Raw genomic sequence first — 17,617 nt, 5'->3', positions numbered from 1 at the left:
GCTGTTTTTAAACTAAAACATTCCAGTGTGGAAGAGGCCTGAGAGAAAGAGGGAGTGTGTGCGTGCGTCTCAGAGTGAGAGAGTGAACACTGAAGCACAGCAGTGGAGCTGACTGAACAGCCAGGCAGCCAGCTGGGGTGGGGGATGGGCCGACAGCTCCAGCAAACTGCAGAGCACCACACTCACTCCTACACACATATAGAAACACACTCCTGCTGGTCTTAACAGAAACAGTCACAACACAGCCGGTGGAGACAGTGAACACTACAGACCCGAGTGTGAGCCTGCTGAGCTGCAGAGTGTACATGCATCTCTGAACCCACTGCCTCCCCCATCAAATAAGCTGTCAACCTGGGGGAGACACTTATCTGGACAGAATTTTAGCTCAGCTTGAAAATATAAGTGACATGTTTTCAACTGTCTGCAAGATGTTCAAGTCATATTTTCACCACAATTTAACCAACTCAGGCAAGCAGCACTGAAATCAGTTGTAAACCAACAACCATTTCCTCCCACACCATCAGATATCTTGAGTGTGTGAATGCTGCAGAATGTCTGGGTGCTGCACTGGGCCCTCGGGTTCAGCCTGTTTCACTGTCAATGTTAGCAAAAAATTGATTCATCACTATTCATTATCGGAGAATAAAAACTGCAATTCTTATGAGAATTGTACCCCACCCCCCATCCCTGTGGCATTAGTGGTCATCAATGATCTTCATCAACTAATCAAACTAATCAAAATTAGTTATCAGGCACTTGGGAGATTTTGATGTGTGGACTGAAAAAAAAGGTTCCTACAATGGTCATGAGGGGTGCATGGCATCATGTGTTGCTGAAAGCTATTTTATTACATCTGCTAAAGAGGTCATGTTTTTGGTTTGTTAGTCTGTTATTTAGCAGGATTAGGCAAAAACTACTGGACGGATTTCCACAAAACTTTGTGGAGGGTTGTGGTACGGGTCAGGAAAGTACCCATTCAATTTCGGAGAGGTTCCAGGAATTTTGTCTTACTTTGTAGCATTTCCCATAGAATTTTTTCAATCTATGGCAGTAGCACAGGGGCAAATGCACATCAGATTCAAAGTGACAGGTACACAGACTAAAGAATGAAAGACAAGTTATAGTGTGTGACAGAGAACTGCATTACATGGCACTTGTGGGTAACCGCACAGCTGCAGCTGAAATAATGAAGTCTGACTGATGATTTACGGATGATTTACGGACGATAGCAAGATCGTGCAAGTAGGCACGCAGCAAATAGTGATTGCCCACATCTATACTATGAACCTCACCTCAGGAGTACCAAAACTCTGTTGTAGCCCAATTCCAACAATTCAGGAAGAGCCTTAGAGGAGGGATTCCTCTTCTTTGGACAGACAGACATGACAAATGTCCTATGTGCACAATAGACCAACTTAGGTATGGTAAATTAACTTGGAGAGAATTATCACCTTATTCTACAGTTCCCCTCTGAGCTGGTTCACTCTCATCACTTTCATAGTGTCAGTATTTCAAGTGAACACATTGTAAACTGTCTTGCCAGCATTAAATGGCCAAAGGACATACAGTAGTTGGAGAACGGGTCCATGTTCCGAAGTGGTATTAAAATGCGTATTGAGAGATCTGGTCAGCTCTTGGTTCATCTGTTTAAAGCTGGCATTAGAATGCATCTTTAGTGAACACTAGTGATCAGATCTTGCTTCCCTGCTCTGTATGCAAATAAGCATGTATGTAATTTCTGTACACAAAGACCAAACAATGCCATTTTTAATTGGTCCTTCAATACAGATGGGCCTGTGGTCAATTGTATCAGTAACAATACAAAACACATAATGATCAATATTTTCCTTAAATTGGCACATCTGCACGTGATTCATTCAGTCTCTAGTGACTCTACACACACACCGGACATATCTGTAAACTCAGACTGGCACACTACAGTGGTTTTAACTAACACAAATGATATACGTGTTAATTTGCATGTAGAGCAGGGAAGCGAGTTCCAATAACAAGCGGTCACAGGAGACACATTTGAATGGCAGATGTGAACACACGTACTTAATGCTGGACAGGTGTGATCAGATCTCTCAGGACAGGTGTGTCTAGCCAATGTCTTCTCATGTGTCACAGACCACCTCGATATGTTGTCTGACTGATCTGATCTCAAATGCGTCCTCAATTTGTCTCAGGTGCATGCACACTTATACTGAGAGCTGTCCATTTGTGGTTGGAAAACTCAAGACAAATGATAACACCAGGTCTGAACAGGGCCGAGCTGATAAAAATAGTGGAGCATTTAGCAGCTAAAAGATAGAGATAGCAAGACATTTCCCAACTAAGTAAGCTATACAGAAGCCCAGAAAGACAATTTGAAATGAATAGTAAAGTTCCTCTGTAACTGCTGAATGTATGAATAAATACTTTTTTATAATCTAGAGAAGGGTTGGATGATATGGTTGATGTCTATATCACAATTCATAGGAATATGGACATATGCAGGTACTGATTTTGTGCAGTGGAAAAAAATCTGAAATTTTCAATAGTTAAGTTTCCACAAACTAGTTAGCAACTTAACGTGATGACACCTCTTGACTATGACCTGCTCAGCTGTCATGTTATTCTGCTTAACGTGCAGCAAACACTGCTGAGAATATTGTAACAGTGCACATCTGACAACACGTGCAAAAAACAATATACCTGGAATTAGCAAATATCAGCTGATAAAGTTGGCCTACTCACTTGTTTGTCATATGAATGACGCAAAAACGAACAAGCGAATTTTATGTAATCAGGTGGGTGTGTTAGCCAAGGAAGAACACAGTGGCTTTGGTGCAGATTGAATTTAGGGCGCTGGACCTGGAGTTAGCTTCATGGGGCATTTTGTCAACATTTTAGTGAATTTTCAATAAACAAACTCCTTTAGGTTTTCCAATTGGATTAAGATCTGATGACTGTATAGGCCATAACATATGATTCATCACCCCCCGCATGACCTAGTCATGACCTGGTCATATTTTCTCTGCTCACTCATTTTTTAGATTCTACCTCTAAATATGTTACGCACTTAACTGATTTTAGTCCTCCTCTTACTACTTGAGTTCAACAATAGTATATATCATCAACTCCTAGACTGTACATGTTTCCTTCCATATCTCCTTGTGAGTCATTGTTTTGATATCATGTAGTAAAAGTAGCTCAACTGTTCAATGATTGCTTATTGTTTTTACATCACATTTTGGGAAAGACCATTTTTCCAGCCTTTGACTTATGGAGGCTTCTATTTCTTGTTGTGAATCATGTCAAACTCATGTTGGATAACATAATACTGTTTTAGTGATAATGTGATTCTGAGTGTTGCTGTGCAGACTGATAGAAAGCAGAGGAATGGAAAAGCAGGCTACCATAAGCCTGGGGCCCTTTTATGACTTAATACCGTATAATTGACAAAGTTAGCGGGGTTTGGTACAGTGCCAGGGGCTGGACACTGATAGATCAGGCGTGTGGGCTTTGAGTAAACCTATGGTGAGAGCAAGAAACCTCATCAACATACCTTCAATCGCTTGACCATCTCATCGTTGCTGATTTTATCCGTGATCTCTTTTACTCCAGGAGGGTAGGTGATCTTTCCGTCCCCCGCCGGTTTCTGCTGTTGCGGGAACTCCATGCTTGTTGATGTACAATCCACACGGTCTTCTACTGGCCTCTATGGGTCGGAAAACAAAAGTTCAACACAACCATGCTACCCGCACTTACCAAAAAACCTCGTTTTAAGCACCATTCTCATTTACCAATCACCAATGTTTACCCAGTAAAATGGGCCAAACCGCGAGTCAACATTCAACGATATCCTGATCCGGAAAACTTCCTAAACAGAGAGCGTCCATTAAACCAACACTGTACATATTATTAGCTTATATGCTAAAATTCTCCCAGCTAAACATCAGCTCCATATTTACCGTAAATGTCTCAAATCAAACACCGTGTGGCCACAGAAACGAGCTCCGCTGTCATTTCGCTAACCTGATGTGCATTTAAACTGCTTAGTTGTTGTAAAACCACTTTGGACCCGCCGGTGTGTGTCTACTGTCACACGGGTTATCAAACAAGCTAGCTGGCTGCAGTGCAAACATTGTTGGCTAACGGCTAACATTTTGCGGGAAGGAAGTCGTGTTAGCGGCGAGCGGCTAATGCACGTTAGCCGTGCGAGCTAACCAGCTAGCCCACTCCGCTTAGCTTAGGCCTCAAACTACTCTGGTACCCATCACATCTCCAGCTACACACAATCACAGAGGAAGTGAAGTATCTAACGACCGCTGCCTCGCGTCGCCGTGCTCGTGGTCAGTTCCCGAGCTGCTCGACCCACGCAACTACTTTGTAAAGTTTAAAAACGACGCTTATTTACTTGTTACGGTCTTTTCTCAACTTCAACGCATCGCTCCGCCGCTAGTTCCCAGGCTGAGAAGGGCTGCTGCTGCTACCGTCGCCCTGAACCCTCCTCTCACCACCAACTTGCCCCCACGGAGGGTTTTTACAACAACGCAGCAAATGCAGGAATTAACCGGTTCCCAGACACACAAGTGCAGCCGAACGCGCCCGAACCGTTCCCCCGGCGTCTCCCCGCCGGTATTTACCTCTGAAGTGGGCCGTGTTAATTCATTAGTCTGACACAGGTTGGCTTTAGTTTTCGGCACAAAGCTCTGTCCGTTCAGTCAGTGCTGTCTGTGGAAGACCTGGTGCAGGGCGCCCCCCTCGGTCTCTTAGGAGTACTGCACCACCACGTTCATGGCGGGAGGAACAAACAGCCCCTTCACTGTAGCCGTTCATCGTTTAGTTTCTTCAGCTCACTGAGGAATTTATTCTTAAATAAGTTATCCCCCGTAACCTGTCAACCCCCCCTTTTTGCTTATTCAATGTAATGACTCTGTGTGACTGCACATTATCATTGTTTTTGAATGAAACCCTGTGTTTGTGGCCTGTACATGAAGGGAAACTTGCACATAAGATAAGATGATCTTTTATTAGTCCCACAATTGGGACATTGTGGCAGCACGAGTCAAAAATAGGCATCAGTAAGTAATAATAAGTAACATGCAACACTTAAAGGTTCAGTGTGTAGAATTTAGTGACATCTAGGGGTGAGGTTGCATGTTGCAGCTGAGTATCCCTTACCTCACCCTCTCCTTCCAAACGTGAAAGAGAACCTGTGGCAGCCTGAGTCATAGAAACTCAAAAGGCAGTTTGTCCAGTTTAGGCTACTGTACAAAACATGATGGCCTCTGTAGAGAGAACATTACTCTGTATTCACTTTATATTTTTATGTCATTTACCATATACTGAATTTTTATCTTCACTTATATGTTTTAGAATTGTTTGATCCTGTAATCTTGGAGCAATCTGGCACAAGAACTCCAGTCAGGATTGATAAAGTCTTATCTTATCTCATTTCTTATCATGACCTCTAATACTACTATACATATCATTTTTGTGGTTTAGTTGTTTATTTGACATTTCCCATTTTGTTTTTTCATTTTTGCAACAGTCCATCAGATCTTGACATTTATCGCTTCTGGGCTGACAGTGATTTTGCAAAATGATGTTTGCACAGACAAGTACTAAGGCTCAACAAAAGAAGAAAATGAAAGCAGGAAGATTTATTTTCAGTCTGCATTTAATACAATAAAAAAAATTAATTGGAAATCCCCTGATCTATCAAATTGACAGGCGCGACTGACAGCTATGTAAACTACCAGAACGTGACATCCTTGGAGTGTATGGTGCAACCATTGATAAACTTGCATTTGTACATTCCCAGCTATTACAGTTTGCACAATTATGCACTAAAAGAGTAATAATTCTCTTGTTACTAAAACTAAAACTCTGAAGATCAATTTCCTCACTTCATCTACATGACACAATTGTGGAAGGAGTCATATATAAATCAACGTTGGTAACTAACATTTTTGACTTTTTTGTCATGTGTTTTTTTATATTCTCAAATTTAAATCTTTCCCTTTTTGCCTGTCCCTGATACTCTTTCATGTTTGTACAACCAGGACCTGCTCGTACACTTGTCCTCCTCAGAAGTTGAATTCATAAATAACCTTCTAGAGTAAATCTAAAGCAACAAAAGACAAACCCACACTTTCACTCACCAGCAGGTCAGACACTGGTCGGGAAGGCCGTGTGTTTTATTTTGAAAGCTCAGTGTGGATCGCCGGTGCTGGGCTGCGTGTGGGACATCTTGTGTCTCCGCCACTTGGAGTGCTGCTGTTAGAACGCATATCCTTCAGCTGTAGCAGCGTGATCACTCCACCCACACTTCAAGAGCATGTTTTCAGCTCCGGGCCACTGTCTCGTAGCTCCTCGGCTACTTAGTTAGCTCCGTTAGCCTCTAATGTCAGCACCCGGCAGCGGCAGCTCGGGCCTGGAATGCCTCGGAGAAAGAAAAACGGCCAAAGCCCGGCCAGAGTCCCCGGAGGACCGTCAGAGGGGGGGAGCCTCGGCAACAGCAACGCGGGATATTACCAACTCCCTCTGGGGTACGACGGCACCATGGCGAACAACTTTTCTTCCGGTGACTCGCTGCCAGGCTCCACCATCAAGGAGCAGATCGTCAAAAACATGCAGGATATGTTTTCATACCTGGACCCAGAAGTGATCTACATCGTGCTGTCCGAGTGCGACTTTAAAGGTAGCCGCAAACAAACACGTAAAAACAGGACGTGCAAACCTGCTGTGTGAAATTTGGCACGGCTAGGTTTGGTTTTACTTGGCTAAGCAGTTAGCTAGGTAGCCTGTTAGCCGTGTACAGTGTTGATCCCTGCACAGTAAAGGTCCCATGTGTGTTATTGACATGTTGTCCACGTGTAGAGAAGCTATGAAAACAACAATCCATGCTGCTCCAACTACTATGATTGTCATTCGTGCATGTTGCTTCTTAAAGTTAAACTTCTCAAGTCAGGAAAAACTTCAATCAGCAGTCATCAAATCATTATCAGTTCAAGCCATTTTCCTGATACCAGTCCTAAGCTGTCTCCACTGCTGACTGACCTGATGTTTACTTAGCTTGGGGGGGTCACAACAGCAAACATTTAAACAAGATACAGACCTGCCTGAACAGCTTCAGTTCCAGGAGTTTACAAATGTGCACAAAGTACTACTACATACAATCGACTTAAATACTCTAAAGGGGCTTAAAGGTGTACCATGTTATTGAGCATGGGTGATAGTGAAGTAGCTCTGACGCTTAGTTAGAACTGAATGACATCATCATTCGTGTCCTTAAAGACATGACAGTGGTATGCATTAGAGGTAGATAGATAGATGTCATCATGTGCCATACAGTGTACACCAGACAACCAGGAGATAACAAGATAGCAATGATACACAACACCATCCACCACCATAAAGAAACTCTACTCAATCACAGACCAGTACACTTAACATTAAAAAACCCCACAACATTATGGAATGGTAAAGTGCTGCATTTTCACACTCTGAGCTTCTAGTGGTTTCCTTTTCAAGCTGATTCAGCAGTGCAATACTGGCCGTGACAAATGATCTGCGAGGATGGCACCCTGTAGAGTCTGCCTGACGGTAGCAGCTCGTACACACTGTATGGGGGGGTGTTATATGTCTCTACTAATCTACCGTTCTTACCTCGCAACTCAGGACCTGCAGATCATCATCATGGAATTTTACTATCGTCCAGCGATCTTATTGGCCATATTATGTAGTTTTTTGGTCTTTTATTGTTCACTGTTATGGTGAATACCAACACAAACAGAATAGGGGACAACTGTTATATCTATGTCTACTCAGAATTGACTCAGTTTGCATATAAAATATATATAGTCCTTCTTATAGATGAACATGACCTCTGTTTTAGAATTCCCTGATAGTTTAGCACCTTTTTAAATTCCTTTGTATTTCAGTCTCTATCATGTTGCTTTTGTGATTATAGCTTTAGTATTATTTAGTTAGTTTTTGTTATAAATTCCCATCAACTAGTTTATAATCAAGCATGACAAGTTGTAAAGGATGATTACAGTAAAACTGGCTGTTAATTCTTTTTTCTGGACTTTTTTGTTTTCCCTGTTTGTGTTCTAGTTGAAAATGCAATGGACTCCCTCTTGGAGCTCTCTGTGGCTGCTGAAGGTGCAGCCCCTTTTCCTCCTCCTGTCTCTGGCTTTGAGCGCACTGCTGCAGCCCTGCTCAGGCCCCAACACTTTCCTCAACCTGGACCAGACCCGGACTCCTCCAAACCACCACAGCAGCCTTACTCTCCTCCCTCAGCCAACCTCCTGACTGAGGAGCTGGATCTACTACTTGATCAGGAGCTAGAGACACTGACTGCAAAGTCCACTGATGTACCTCTTTCCTCCTTCCCTCCACCACCGATTCCACAGCAGCCCCTCCCTGAGCTGCTTCAGTCCAGCCTAAAGTCTAGATCCAGAGGGCCCTCTTCCGAGCAGCCCTGCACAGAGGGAGGATTGGAGGAGCGGGTGTCTGCTTCGCCACTCGACCAGCTCAGCTCTTGGGATGTGGAGACCATGGAGGGGCAGCAGTCAACAGCAGTGGTGGATTTCAAACATCTGTTGACAGAAACACCTTTGGACAAGCTGAAACCTCCTTTAGACCTGGCAGCTTCAGGACGTCCATCAGCTTTCCAGGTGTATAAAAAACAAGAGCCGTCACATGGTCTGTCCGAGAGGGCAGGGATCCCCCCCTCTGATGTTGTAGTTGGAGGAGCAAGATCTAAGGTGAACACGTTTAATCGGGAGCCACTCAGCTACATGTCATCACCTTGGAACCCGGAGGCACCAGTGTTTTCTCCCCATATTCATAGTAACCAGGGCCCAACTTTCATCACTCCTGTGGCTCAAACATCCTCCACATGGCCCAGTCAAACTAGGCATGCCTCTCCGTGGCTGAGTCATGCTTCTGTCAGTCAAGCACCTCTCAAACCTTCAGCAACTATTCCAAAGTCCTGGGCCCTGCCTGCTGCTCCACAGCTCCCTGCCCAGCACGGTCGACTTCGTTTGGAAGGGAAGGTGCTCGTGCTGCTACGTGGTGCTCCAGGATCTGGCAAGTCAACTTTGGCAAGGTTAGAATGTTGGGATTCTCATAATGACACTACGCTGTGCTCACGAATAATGTGTGTTCTTTAAAACACACTTTGCAGAGGTATCACAGTCACAGCTCACAGAGTGGAGACTTTTCCACATGACAAGAAACAACACTTAACTGAAATATAATCACCTGGCTTGACATCATGCTGTCGGTGGCCGCTTTTGATTTGACTCCAACTGACTCCTGCAAAGTCTTAGAGAAAATGAATCAGTGCATCTTCAAAATGTTTCTAAAAGAATGGCTTCCTAAGACAATCATATCATCGTTACCATTGATTAATAGTAAAGCAACAATCACACCCTGTGTTCCAATGCTTAATTTCTTTCTCTCTCTCTCTCTATCTCTCTCTCTCTCTCTCTCTGTCTGTCTGTCTGTCTGTCTGTCTGTCTGTGTCTGTGTCTGTGTCTGTGTCTGTGTGTGTGTGTGTGTGTGTGTGTGTGTGTGTGTGTTTCTCTCATTCTCTCTGCAGAGGCTTGTTAGAGCATAACCCTGGTGGAGCTATACTGACCACTGACGACTTCTTCACCCGCCTTGGAGGATATAACTTTGACCCCACTGCTCTGGGGGAGGCCCACGAGTGGAATCACAAACGAGGTAAATAACATACACACACACAGATTTGATGAGAAGCTATGCAACAGTAGCAAGTCAACACTCCTGCGTGACCTCTGAAGACTTTTTTAATTGCTGTTGTTTCCCAATGAATGCAATCTGATTGACCACACTTATATTAAAACAACAAATGTTTTGTTTCTCATGGGTTGTCTCTTATGGAAATGTTATCGCACAGCTAAAGAAGCTTTTGAGAGGGGCACTAACCCCATCATCATCGACAATACCAACATGCAGGGCTGGGAGATGAGACCCTACGTTGTTCAGGTGAGTTTGCTCGTCAGTAACCCATCAAGTGCAGCAACAAATCTCATGTAATTAATTTTGCTGCTGTAGAAGAGCTAATCCAGCTAATGCATGGCACTGTAAATGGTTGAGGCTTTGCTCAGACTGACAACCCTGTAAAAAAAAACACTGCCTCTATAATTTTAAATACAATTTGAAAGTTATATTTATAACATCTACCTTGTGATCATTTTGGCAACTTTTGTTTTGAGGAATGTTTCTGAACACAGTTCATATATCATTGCATATTTGTCCAGGCACTGAGACATGGATATAAAGTGCTGTTCCGAGAGCCGGACACTTGGTGGAAGACCAAACCCAGAGAACTGGAGAGGTGACAGATTTTGGTCGAAAACATCAACTATAGGTTTGTTTTTTTGTTGACAAAGGTTCATCCCGTTATGTATTTGTTTCACTTTGTCTACAGGCGCACTACACATAATGTGTCAGTGGAAACAATCCGCCGCATGCTCAACGGATATGAGCGCTTCGTTACAGTCCATTCTATTATGGGTTCACACATGCCTGAGTGGAAAGAGCGCCTCCTTCTGGAGAACAAAAGCTCACAGTGAGTTTCATCCATACATGTTTGTCTTGATACAAATCTACTTTTAACTCATCTATATGCAATTGTGTCAATATAAAAACATTGTAAATGTATCTCTCCTCGTACATTATTACTTCTGCAGAATAGAGCTCTCTTGGCACACTGCTGACTTATATGAATCAGTTTTTAAAAAACATTCATCAAGATAATTCTTTCAGTTATCACAGACATTTGTAGAAATGCAGTATTAGTATTAGATATTTACTTATTGATTGATTGATTGAAATTTTGTCCTCTTTTTCTCTCTAGGCCGTTGTCTGCTGAAACAAATTGTCCTGATCTGGTCGGGAAACCTGGATTAACTGACGAGTGTAAGAAATCCCGCTCTCAGCTGTTTTCCTCTCTCCCCGATGTGTCATCTATTGGTCGTTCTAGCGAGGGGGGAAAACTGGAAGATAGCAGCCACAAATCTACTGAGTCCCTCAATTTCCAGCCTGCTGGAAAACCTACAGAAAACCCCAAAATGGATGATGACTTGGATTTGGGGGAATTAGATTCTGAGCTGGATGCTCAGTCACAGCTAAATAATTCAACAGCAGATCAGAGAATTCCCGACTGTATTGTGGAATCAGTGATGAATGAAGATCACAGAGGGGATGAAATACCTGTGGCTTTCTCTGAGTCTATTGGACAGAGGGTGCGGAGAGAAAGGCCGAGCAGGAGGTCTGAGTTTGACAGGATGGAGCCTGCAGATCTGGTGAAAGATACTAACCAATCAGAGAGTGAGGCAAAGGAAGAGGAGGCAGGAGGAGTTGATATTGGGAGGGATGAGGAAGCGAAGGGAATGCCTAAAATGTTGGATTTTGTAGGCGACTGGCCTTCTGAAGGATCCCTTGAACAGCGACAAATGAGGAGGAGAGAAAGGCTTATAGAACAAAATGAGAAGGACAAAGATGAAGGTGTGCCTCAAGAGGTTGATGAAAATCAAATAAAAGTTCAACCTGGACCTGATATAACAGAGTTTCAGAAGGTTCTTGATCTTCTGCAGACAGGTGATGCCGTTCAGATCAGCTCTTCCCATTCTTCCTCCCTTTCTTTGAGCTCTGAAGAGGAACTACTGAAAGAAGCGGAGGCAAGTGGAAGTGAAGAAAAGGAGCAAAACATGAACAGTAGGGGTGAACTGCCTGACTGTGTGTTAGCCTGGAAGGCAGCTGATTCTTCTAGTGTCAGGAAATCCAACACTGATAAAAGGGAGGAACTTGAACCTGGAAAGGAAGCAAGTAGTTCAGCAGGAGGGAGTAATGACGCTACACATCCTCCCTCAGCTGTCACTGCCGATTCACTAGTCATCTCCAAAACTGCACAGACGAGTATATGCCAGGAGGAAGTAGGAAGCCACAATACTGAAGGTGATGTTGTTACAGAGCCTGGAGATATGGACACTAACTGCGACACAAGGGATGGTAGAGAGACTGGATCTGAAGCCGATGGCAGCCATATTAGCGAGGTGTGTCAGAGTCTGATGTGCGAGGGCTCTGTGGAAGCAGAAGGCACTACTTTAAGCGGAGGCAGTCAGGAGAGGAAGCAGCGTCAGGGTCGCAGGTCGGTGAAGCAGTGCAAGCTCGCCCTCACCTTCACTCAAAACTGTCCTGGGTCTTTGTTGAATACTCCTGAGTCCCCCAATACCCCAGCTCAGATTATACACAGTAGTCAGAGTATTATAGACACAGATGTCAATCCTAGTTTAAATCCCAACTTCGACACCAGCCTTAAACTTAAACCAAACGTTGACCCATGCACTGAGTCCAAATCTGAGGCACAAGCGCAGCCACCTTCCCCTCCTCTTTCTCCAGTAAACAGTGGCTGCTTCTCTCAGACTGAACCTCAAGACTTTGCCCTTATGTGGCGTCTCAATCGTCAAGCCAGCCCTGACGATGCAGTCCTCGCCGCATGCAACCACCTCAAAGTCCTCTATGGTGACTCGTATCGCTTTGTGCCGGAGCAGTCCCCTGCAGCTGTTTCAGTTCAACCCTTCGGCCAGGAAGAGGTACTCTACCGTGTGGTGCACGAGAAAGGCACACAAGTGGAGGAGAAGGAGATTGGAGGAACTCAAGATCGACTTGAGAGCTTATGCATCCTAAGCCGTCATTTTAAATTAGTTAGTTTTGATACATTAGAAGATCTTTATGACAAATGCCATCAGGATCTTGAGTGGACTACGAACCTTCTGCTAGACTCTGGAGAGAGGTTCTTTAAAGAGGAGGAGGGGCAGGAGGATGGTGCATGGGGTGAAGATTACCAGAACACGTCTGCTGTGTGTGGAGGTTTAGGCGATGTAGAAACCACGTTTTGTCCTAATGTCTTAGATGAGCACCTCCCTGAAGATCTGTCAAAGGAAAGAGAAGCTGGGTTTGAGGAGGGGGCTCAGCAGTCAACATGTGGGACTGTTAGTGATTCAAATGAGAACATCACTAACACTGAATTATTAAGTTTTGAAAGTGTAGCTGCTCCGGTTAGAAACGAAAATCAAACTGATACAACCTCATACTCTGAAAAACATTCTGAGAGAGAACTTGTTCTGCATAAAGCCACGAGAGAGATTGACAACACTGAACACGAATTGATCTCAATACCTGATCAAGAAGGTGGTGCTTGGGGTTGGGGCTCAGATGATGGCGTAATAATTGAAGAGTCAAGGACCGTGATTGAGGATGAGATCGCCAGCATGGACGAGGTTCACCGGCTGCTGCAGGCTGAGCTAGAGGAGATGGAGAGAGAGGAAAAGTGGAGGAAGGAGGAAAGTACAGAAAGGAGGCACGTGGAGGAGAGAACGACGGGACATCTGGACATTCAAAGTGTGGAGCTGAAACTACCCACCGAGGTGGCCCTACAGCTCAATGAACTGTTTGGTCCTGTGGGCTTAGATCCAGGTAACTAACACTCTGGACTCACTGACACAGAAAAAATTGAAGCAGGACATCTACTGCTAAAAACAGAGTTAAAGTCTTGAAGTACCTAAACTGTATAAAGAGATTCTGTATGTGAATTTGTAGAATCTGCAGGTGAGGGATTTTAGAAGCTTTCTGATTTCCATTTCTAGTTTGACCATTAAAATTTAGCTTTGGTTGCCCGCAGGTAAATGGATATAAACAGATATCAAATCCTGCTTCGGAAACCCAAAAATATTTGCCTTCATTCGATAGCTGTTGGACTCAGAGATAGTAAAGGACCAACAATACTATCTTCATTATCATGTTTTCATTAGTTATATTATCACCCAAAAACAACTATATATGTTATCATTCATTCAGAATCTGCCCTTTATATCTACATAGGGAGTTTGTCTTTTTCCACAGAGCCTGCCATGTTTTCTACAGAAGTTCATAATGGACAAACCAAACATGGGCTCAAGAGAGGACCTGTTTGTTTTTGTTCATGAAACCTTGAGCCTTAAGTTATCATGAACAAAACAAACCACACGAAGGAGAAGCAACTGTGGCCTTAAGCCTTCTCCCTCATGCTTGGAAAGGGAGGCTGAGAAGAGGGGTTGCAATCTGCAGCCTCACTCCTAGATGCCCATAAATCCTACACACTGGTCCTTACTGCCTCAAATGAACAAGGTCTTACGACTCCCTTGTTGTACAAAGGCAACCGTCTGTATCCCTTATCTGGTACCATATCACTGAATGTTAAACCAATAAAAATGACTGTCCATGTCCTTCTCTACTTCTGAGCTGATGCATCTGCCCTCTCTGCTTTACTATATTCAGAAACATGCTCTACTGATGACTATACAGTGCAGATGGACCTGAATCTGGCTAAACTGCTCCACCAGAAGTGGAAGGAAACAATCCAGGTGAGTTTTTTAACGCAGCGATTACTTGATAGTTTAATAGTTACATTTGCCTCATGTGATTTAAGGGGTTTTTATTGGTTTATCTGACTGTAAATTATGTTTTTACAGGAAAAGCAGAGACAAGCAACTCTTTCATTCCACTTGCTTCAGGAAAGTAAGTTCACACAGTCACACACACTTAAATGTTTAGTCAAGTGCTGTTCCGCTTTGTTCTGAAATTCACTTCTATTTATAGTGCACATTTCATATGAAAAGCATAGACCTATGTCTGTGTGCTTCAAAGTAAAAGCAAAGAGACATTTAATACATGAGATGATTGGGCGAGAGGTTGAGGTACACCCTGCATTTGTTGCATTGGCCTGTATTGTCCCTATAAAACAAATTAATACAAGTATTAGTTTATTAGGTTATTCTAAGGGAACTGAAATGTGGACCTTTGTATGTTTAGGTTCAGTACACTGTCGTGAATCACAGGTGGCCGAACCAGGGCAACAAGAACGAACACACGGAGGACATTTCCTCCCCAATGCTGATGGATACACATCACTGAACAATCAATCAGAGTCCCGTGGTCAGATGCCGTTCATGGACCACTGGAACGTGTCCCGTCCACATGTCTCTCTCAGAGATATCATTAAAGAGGAGCAGGCTTTGCAGGAGAATGTGAAGAAGGTAATGCTAATATCTGCTCTACCTATTTTTTTTAATGATACTATTCTGGTTTGCTCTACTCTGTTACACTTATCCTTACCGCTTTCTAACCCTGTTGCTTTCAGACCAGACAAAGTCGTTCAGACCTTGACCGGCGTGATGGCGCCACCTTGTTGAAAGAGAACAAACTGTTCTCCCTCTTCCCTGCCATTGACAGGCATTTCCTCCTGGTTCTCTTCAGAGACCACAAGTAAGACTCAAGTATATCTTCAAGACTGTGGCTATTTCACACGCCAACCACCATTACTCAGAAGATCAGCAGCACATTGATCTGGATGCTACAGTTGAAAGGAATTTAATAGGACAACTTAGAAAATTGCCATTAGTTAGGATAGTTAATGTACACTGTTCCTATAATACGCTAAGGTCAGTTCCTGTTTTTCTAATGTTAAAATATATTTGTTTTATGTGAGAGAACCGTGCTCCTGACTAATTCCTGTGTGTTCTTGCTTGTGTAGTTACAGCCTGACACAGACTGAGCTGTTTCTTCGCTCTCTACTGGACGAAGGACCCGTCAAGACAGTTGTCGCCCCAGAGGCTCCTCGCTCTGACCTCCACAGAGCAGCCAGCAAGGAGAGGGAAAAGGTAATCACACACACGAGCAGAGCCAAACAAGCAAGCACACACATTCATGTGCAATTACTATGTATTGTCATGTATAATCTCTTAAAGGTCGGTATCTGAACTCCATCTGTTCCCTTTTAACACTTCATCTTTGAATTGTAATGCCGTAAACATGCTTTCAAGATATATTTACATGATGCAATCACCATACCTCATTGTAACTCTGTCCTTCAATTTGTCAGAGGCAAAAGCCCCTGCAGTCGACCGTGCCTGACTATCAGGATGTGGAGGACCCAGAATATGACGACTTCAGGGCTGAGGCCAGTCTGCAGAGAAGCCGACAGCTCGAGAGTTTCGCCAAGGCCGCAGAGGCCTACAAGCAAGGACGCAGAGAAGTGGCTTCGTTTTACGCACAGCAGGCAAGTGGCTCCTATTTTCATGTTTTTTCTAGCTCTCAGCTGTATTTTCACCTGTGAAGCATTTTTAGAGTTCTTATGTAAAAGCTGTAGGGGAACATATTTAGCAGTAGATGTAATGTCTCTAACTTTATTAAACAGATTTTCTTTTTTCTTCTTTTTGTATTTGTATCTAGTCATTTATTCATCTTGAATTTATCAATTTGCTTCAACTTTTTCTCAGGGACACATGCATGGCCAGCGGATGCGTGAGGCCAATCACCGTGCAGCGGTTCAGATTTTTGAGAGGGTCAACTCGACGCTGCTTCCCCGGAACATCCTGGACCTCCATGGGCTGCATGTAGACGAGGCCCTGGAGCATCTGGCCCAGGTCTTACTTGACAAAACCACAGGTATTTAGCAATATAATGTTTATACCTAGTATTGGCACTATGTTTATCGAATGGCATAACTTTCCATTCATCCTGTCAGAAGGCCCTTTAGATGCTAAATGTAACAATCGTAGTTTTCTTTTGGACCTAGCGACATTATATTTAACACTTTCAACTGAATTGAATTTTGTCAGATTAATTTAATCGTTGCAGCAGTGCAAAAGAAAATACACAGACAATAGATGTGGATCTTATAAACATACCACCTTAAACAGTTATTTTCTTAATTTCCATCTCATCTCTCTCCTCTCTCTCTACTTCTGTACTTATTGTCTAAATGAAGCAATAAAGACAATTTATGTTACAGTCCACTGTGTATGAATGACTAAACCCATCACTTATAGTGATAGTTTAGAGCTTTGCCTTTACCATGGATCAAGCTCCAGAAACGCTGAATCCAACATATCATTAGGATTATTTATTTAAACTTTACAAACCTTCCTCCAGAGACAGAGGATGTAATAATATAGCCTGTATTTCCCAGTTCATGACAAGTAAACTGAACTTAATGTGTAATGAGTATAATGAATGTGTCGAGACTGGTAGATGATATACATCTGAACCATATGAACAATCAGGACAACCAACAAGCACTTTCCAAGTTTGCGTTAAGCTAAATTTGTGTATACTCCCATTGTTAACTTTATTCTGTGTTTGTGTGTGTGTTTTCTTCTGTCACCTCTGTCTTTGTAGAGAGCGAGCAGGGTCTGTGTCGACCTCAGCTCTCTGTTATCACAGGAAGAGGGAACCACAGCCAGGGGGGCGTGGCCCGCATCCGCCCCGCCGTTATAGACTACCTAACGAGCAAACACTACAGGTATACACACACGCACGCACGCGCGCATGCACACAAGCACGCAAAACACACGTGATGTGTTCATCACCTTTTCTGCTATCTCTTCATCTCATAGGTTCACGGAGCCAAAGCCAGGTCTCATGTTGGTCTCTTTGAAGTGAAAAGACTCTGGTTTATTGGATTTGGTCTGAAGCTGCTATGAAGGAAGACACACACACACACACACACACACACACACACACACACACACACACACACACACACACA

General features: G+C 43.5%; 2 protein-coding genes across 10 annotated transcripts in view; one reads left to right on the top strand and one right to left on the bottom strand.

Moving 5' to 3' along the window:
• The window catches only part of pds5a (PDS5 cohesin associated factor A), a 21,426-nt gene extending 15,180 nt beyond the window's left edge, over positions 1 to 6,246 (bottom strand). For 3 of the 8 annotated variants that reach the window (XM_069530975.1, XM_020100414.2, XM_069530973.1), the window contains exons 1-2: positions 4,632 to 4,771; positions 3,551 to 3,703 (exon numbers count right to left, since the gene is read on the bottom strand). In XM_069530975.1, the coding sequence (XP_069387076.1) occupies positions 3,551 to 3,664 (114 nt within the window). In that variant the 5' untranslated portion in view covers positions 3,665 to 3,703; positions 4,632 to 4,771. Of the gene's footprint in view, positions 1 to 3,550; positions 3,704 to 3,805; positions 3,866 to 3,956; positions 4,162 to 4,402; positions 4,538 to 4,631; positions 4,772 to 6,152 lie in introns of those variants that run through there. The other 5 variants (XM_069530977.1, XM_020100416.2, XM_069530976.1 and 2 more) reach the window with 3 other exon arrangements.
• Positions 6,223 to 17,617, top strand: n4bp2 (NEDD4 binding protein 2). 2 transcript variants are annotated; one of them, XM_020100431.2, is made up of 16 exons: positions 6,223 to 6,691; positions 8,110 to 9,106; positions 9,602 to 9,726; positions 9,923 to 10,011; positions 10,287 to 10,363; positions 10,457 to 10,597; positions 10,886 to 13,506; positions 14,347 to 14,432; positions 14,541 to 14,586; positions 14,881 to 15,104; positions 15,209 to 15,333; positions 15,602 to 15,728; positions 15,950 to 16,126; positions 16,347 to 16,515; positions 17,248 to 17,371; positions 17,466 to 17,617. In XM_020100431.2, exons 1-16 carry the CDS (start codon positions 6,430 to 6,432, stop codon positions 17,509 to 17,511), a joined length of 5,436 nt encoding a protein of 1,811 aa, XP_019955990.2. In that variant the 5' UTR covers positions 6,223 to 6,429; the 3' UTR covers positions 17,512 to 17,617. The 2 variants fall into 2 exon arrangements, 1 of the variants encoding a protein (XP_019955990.2); XR_011243950.1 differs by having other exon boundaries at positions 6,263 to 6,691; positions 14,907 to 15,104.

This window comes from Paralichthys olivaceus, chromosome 8 (genome assembly GCF_024713975.1).
Source record: "Paralichthys olivaceus isolate ysfri-2021 chromosome 8, ASM2471397v2, whole genome shotgun sequence".
Classification (NCBI taxonomy): Eukaryota; Metazoa; Chordata; class Actinopteri; order Pleuronectiformes; family Paralichthyidae; genus Paralichthys; species Paralichthys olivaceus.
This window is presented reverse-complemented; position numbering and strand designations above follow the sequence as displayed.

Bases quoted from the DNA above. Each gene is read 5' to 3' on its own strand.
- n4bp2 (XM_020100431.2), top strand. From the start codon at position 6,430: ATGCCTCGGAGAAAGAAAAACGGCCAAAGCCCGGCCAGAGTCCCCGGA. The intron at 10,598-10,885 runs GTGAGTTTCATC...TTTTCTCTCTAG, and splicing joins CTGGAGAACAAAAGCTCACA to GCCGTTGTCTGCTGAAACAA. The intron at 17,372-17,465 runs GTATACACACAC...TTCATCTCATAG, and splicing joins CTAACGAGCAAACACTACAG to GTTCACGGAGCCAAAGCCAG.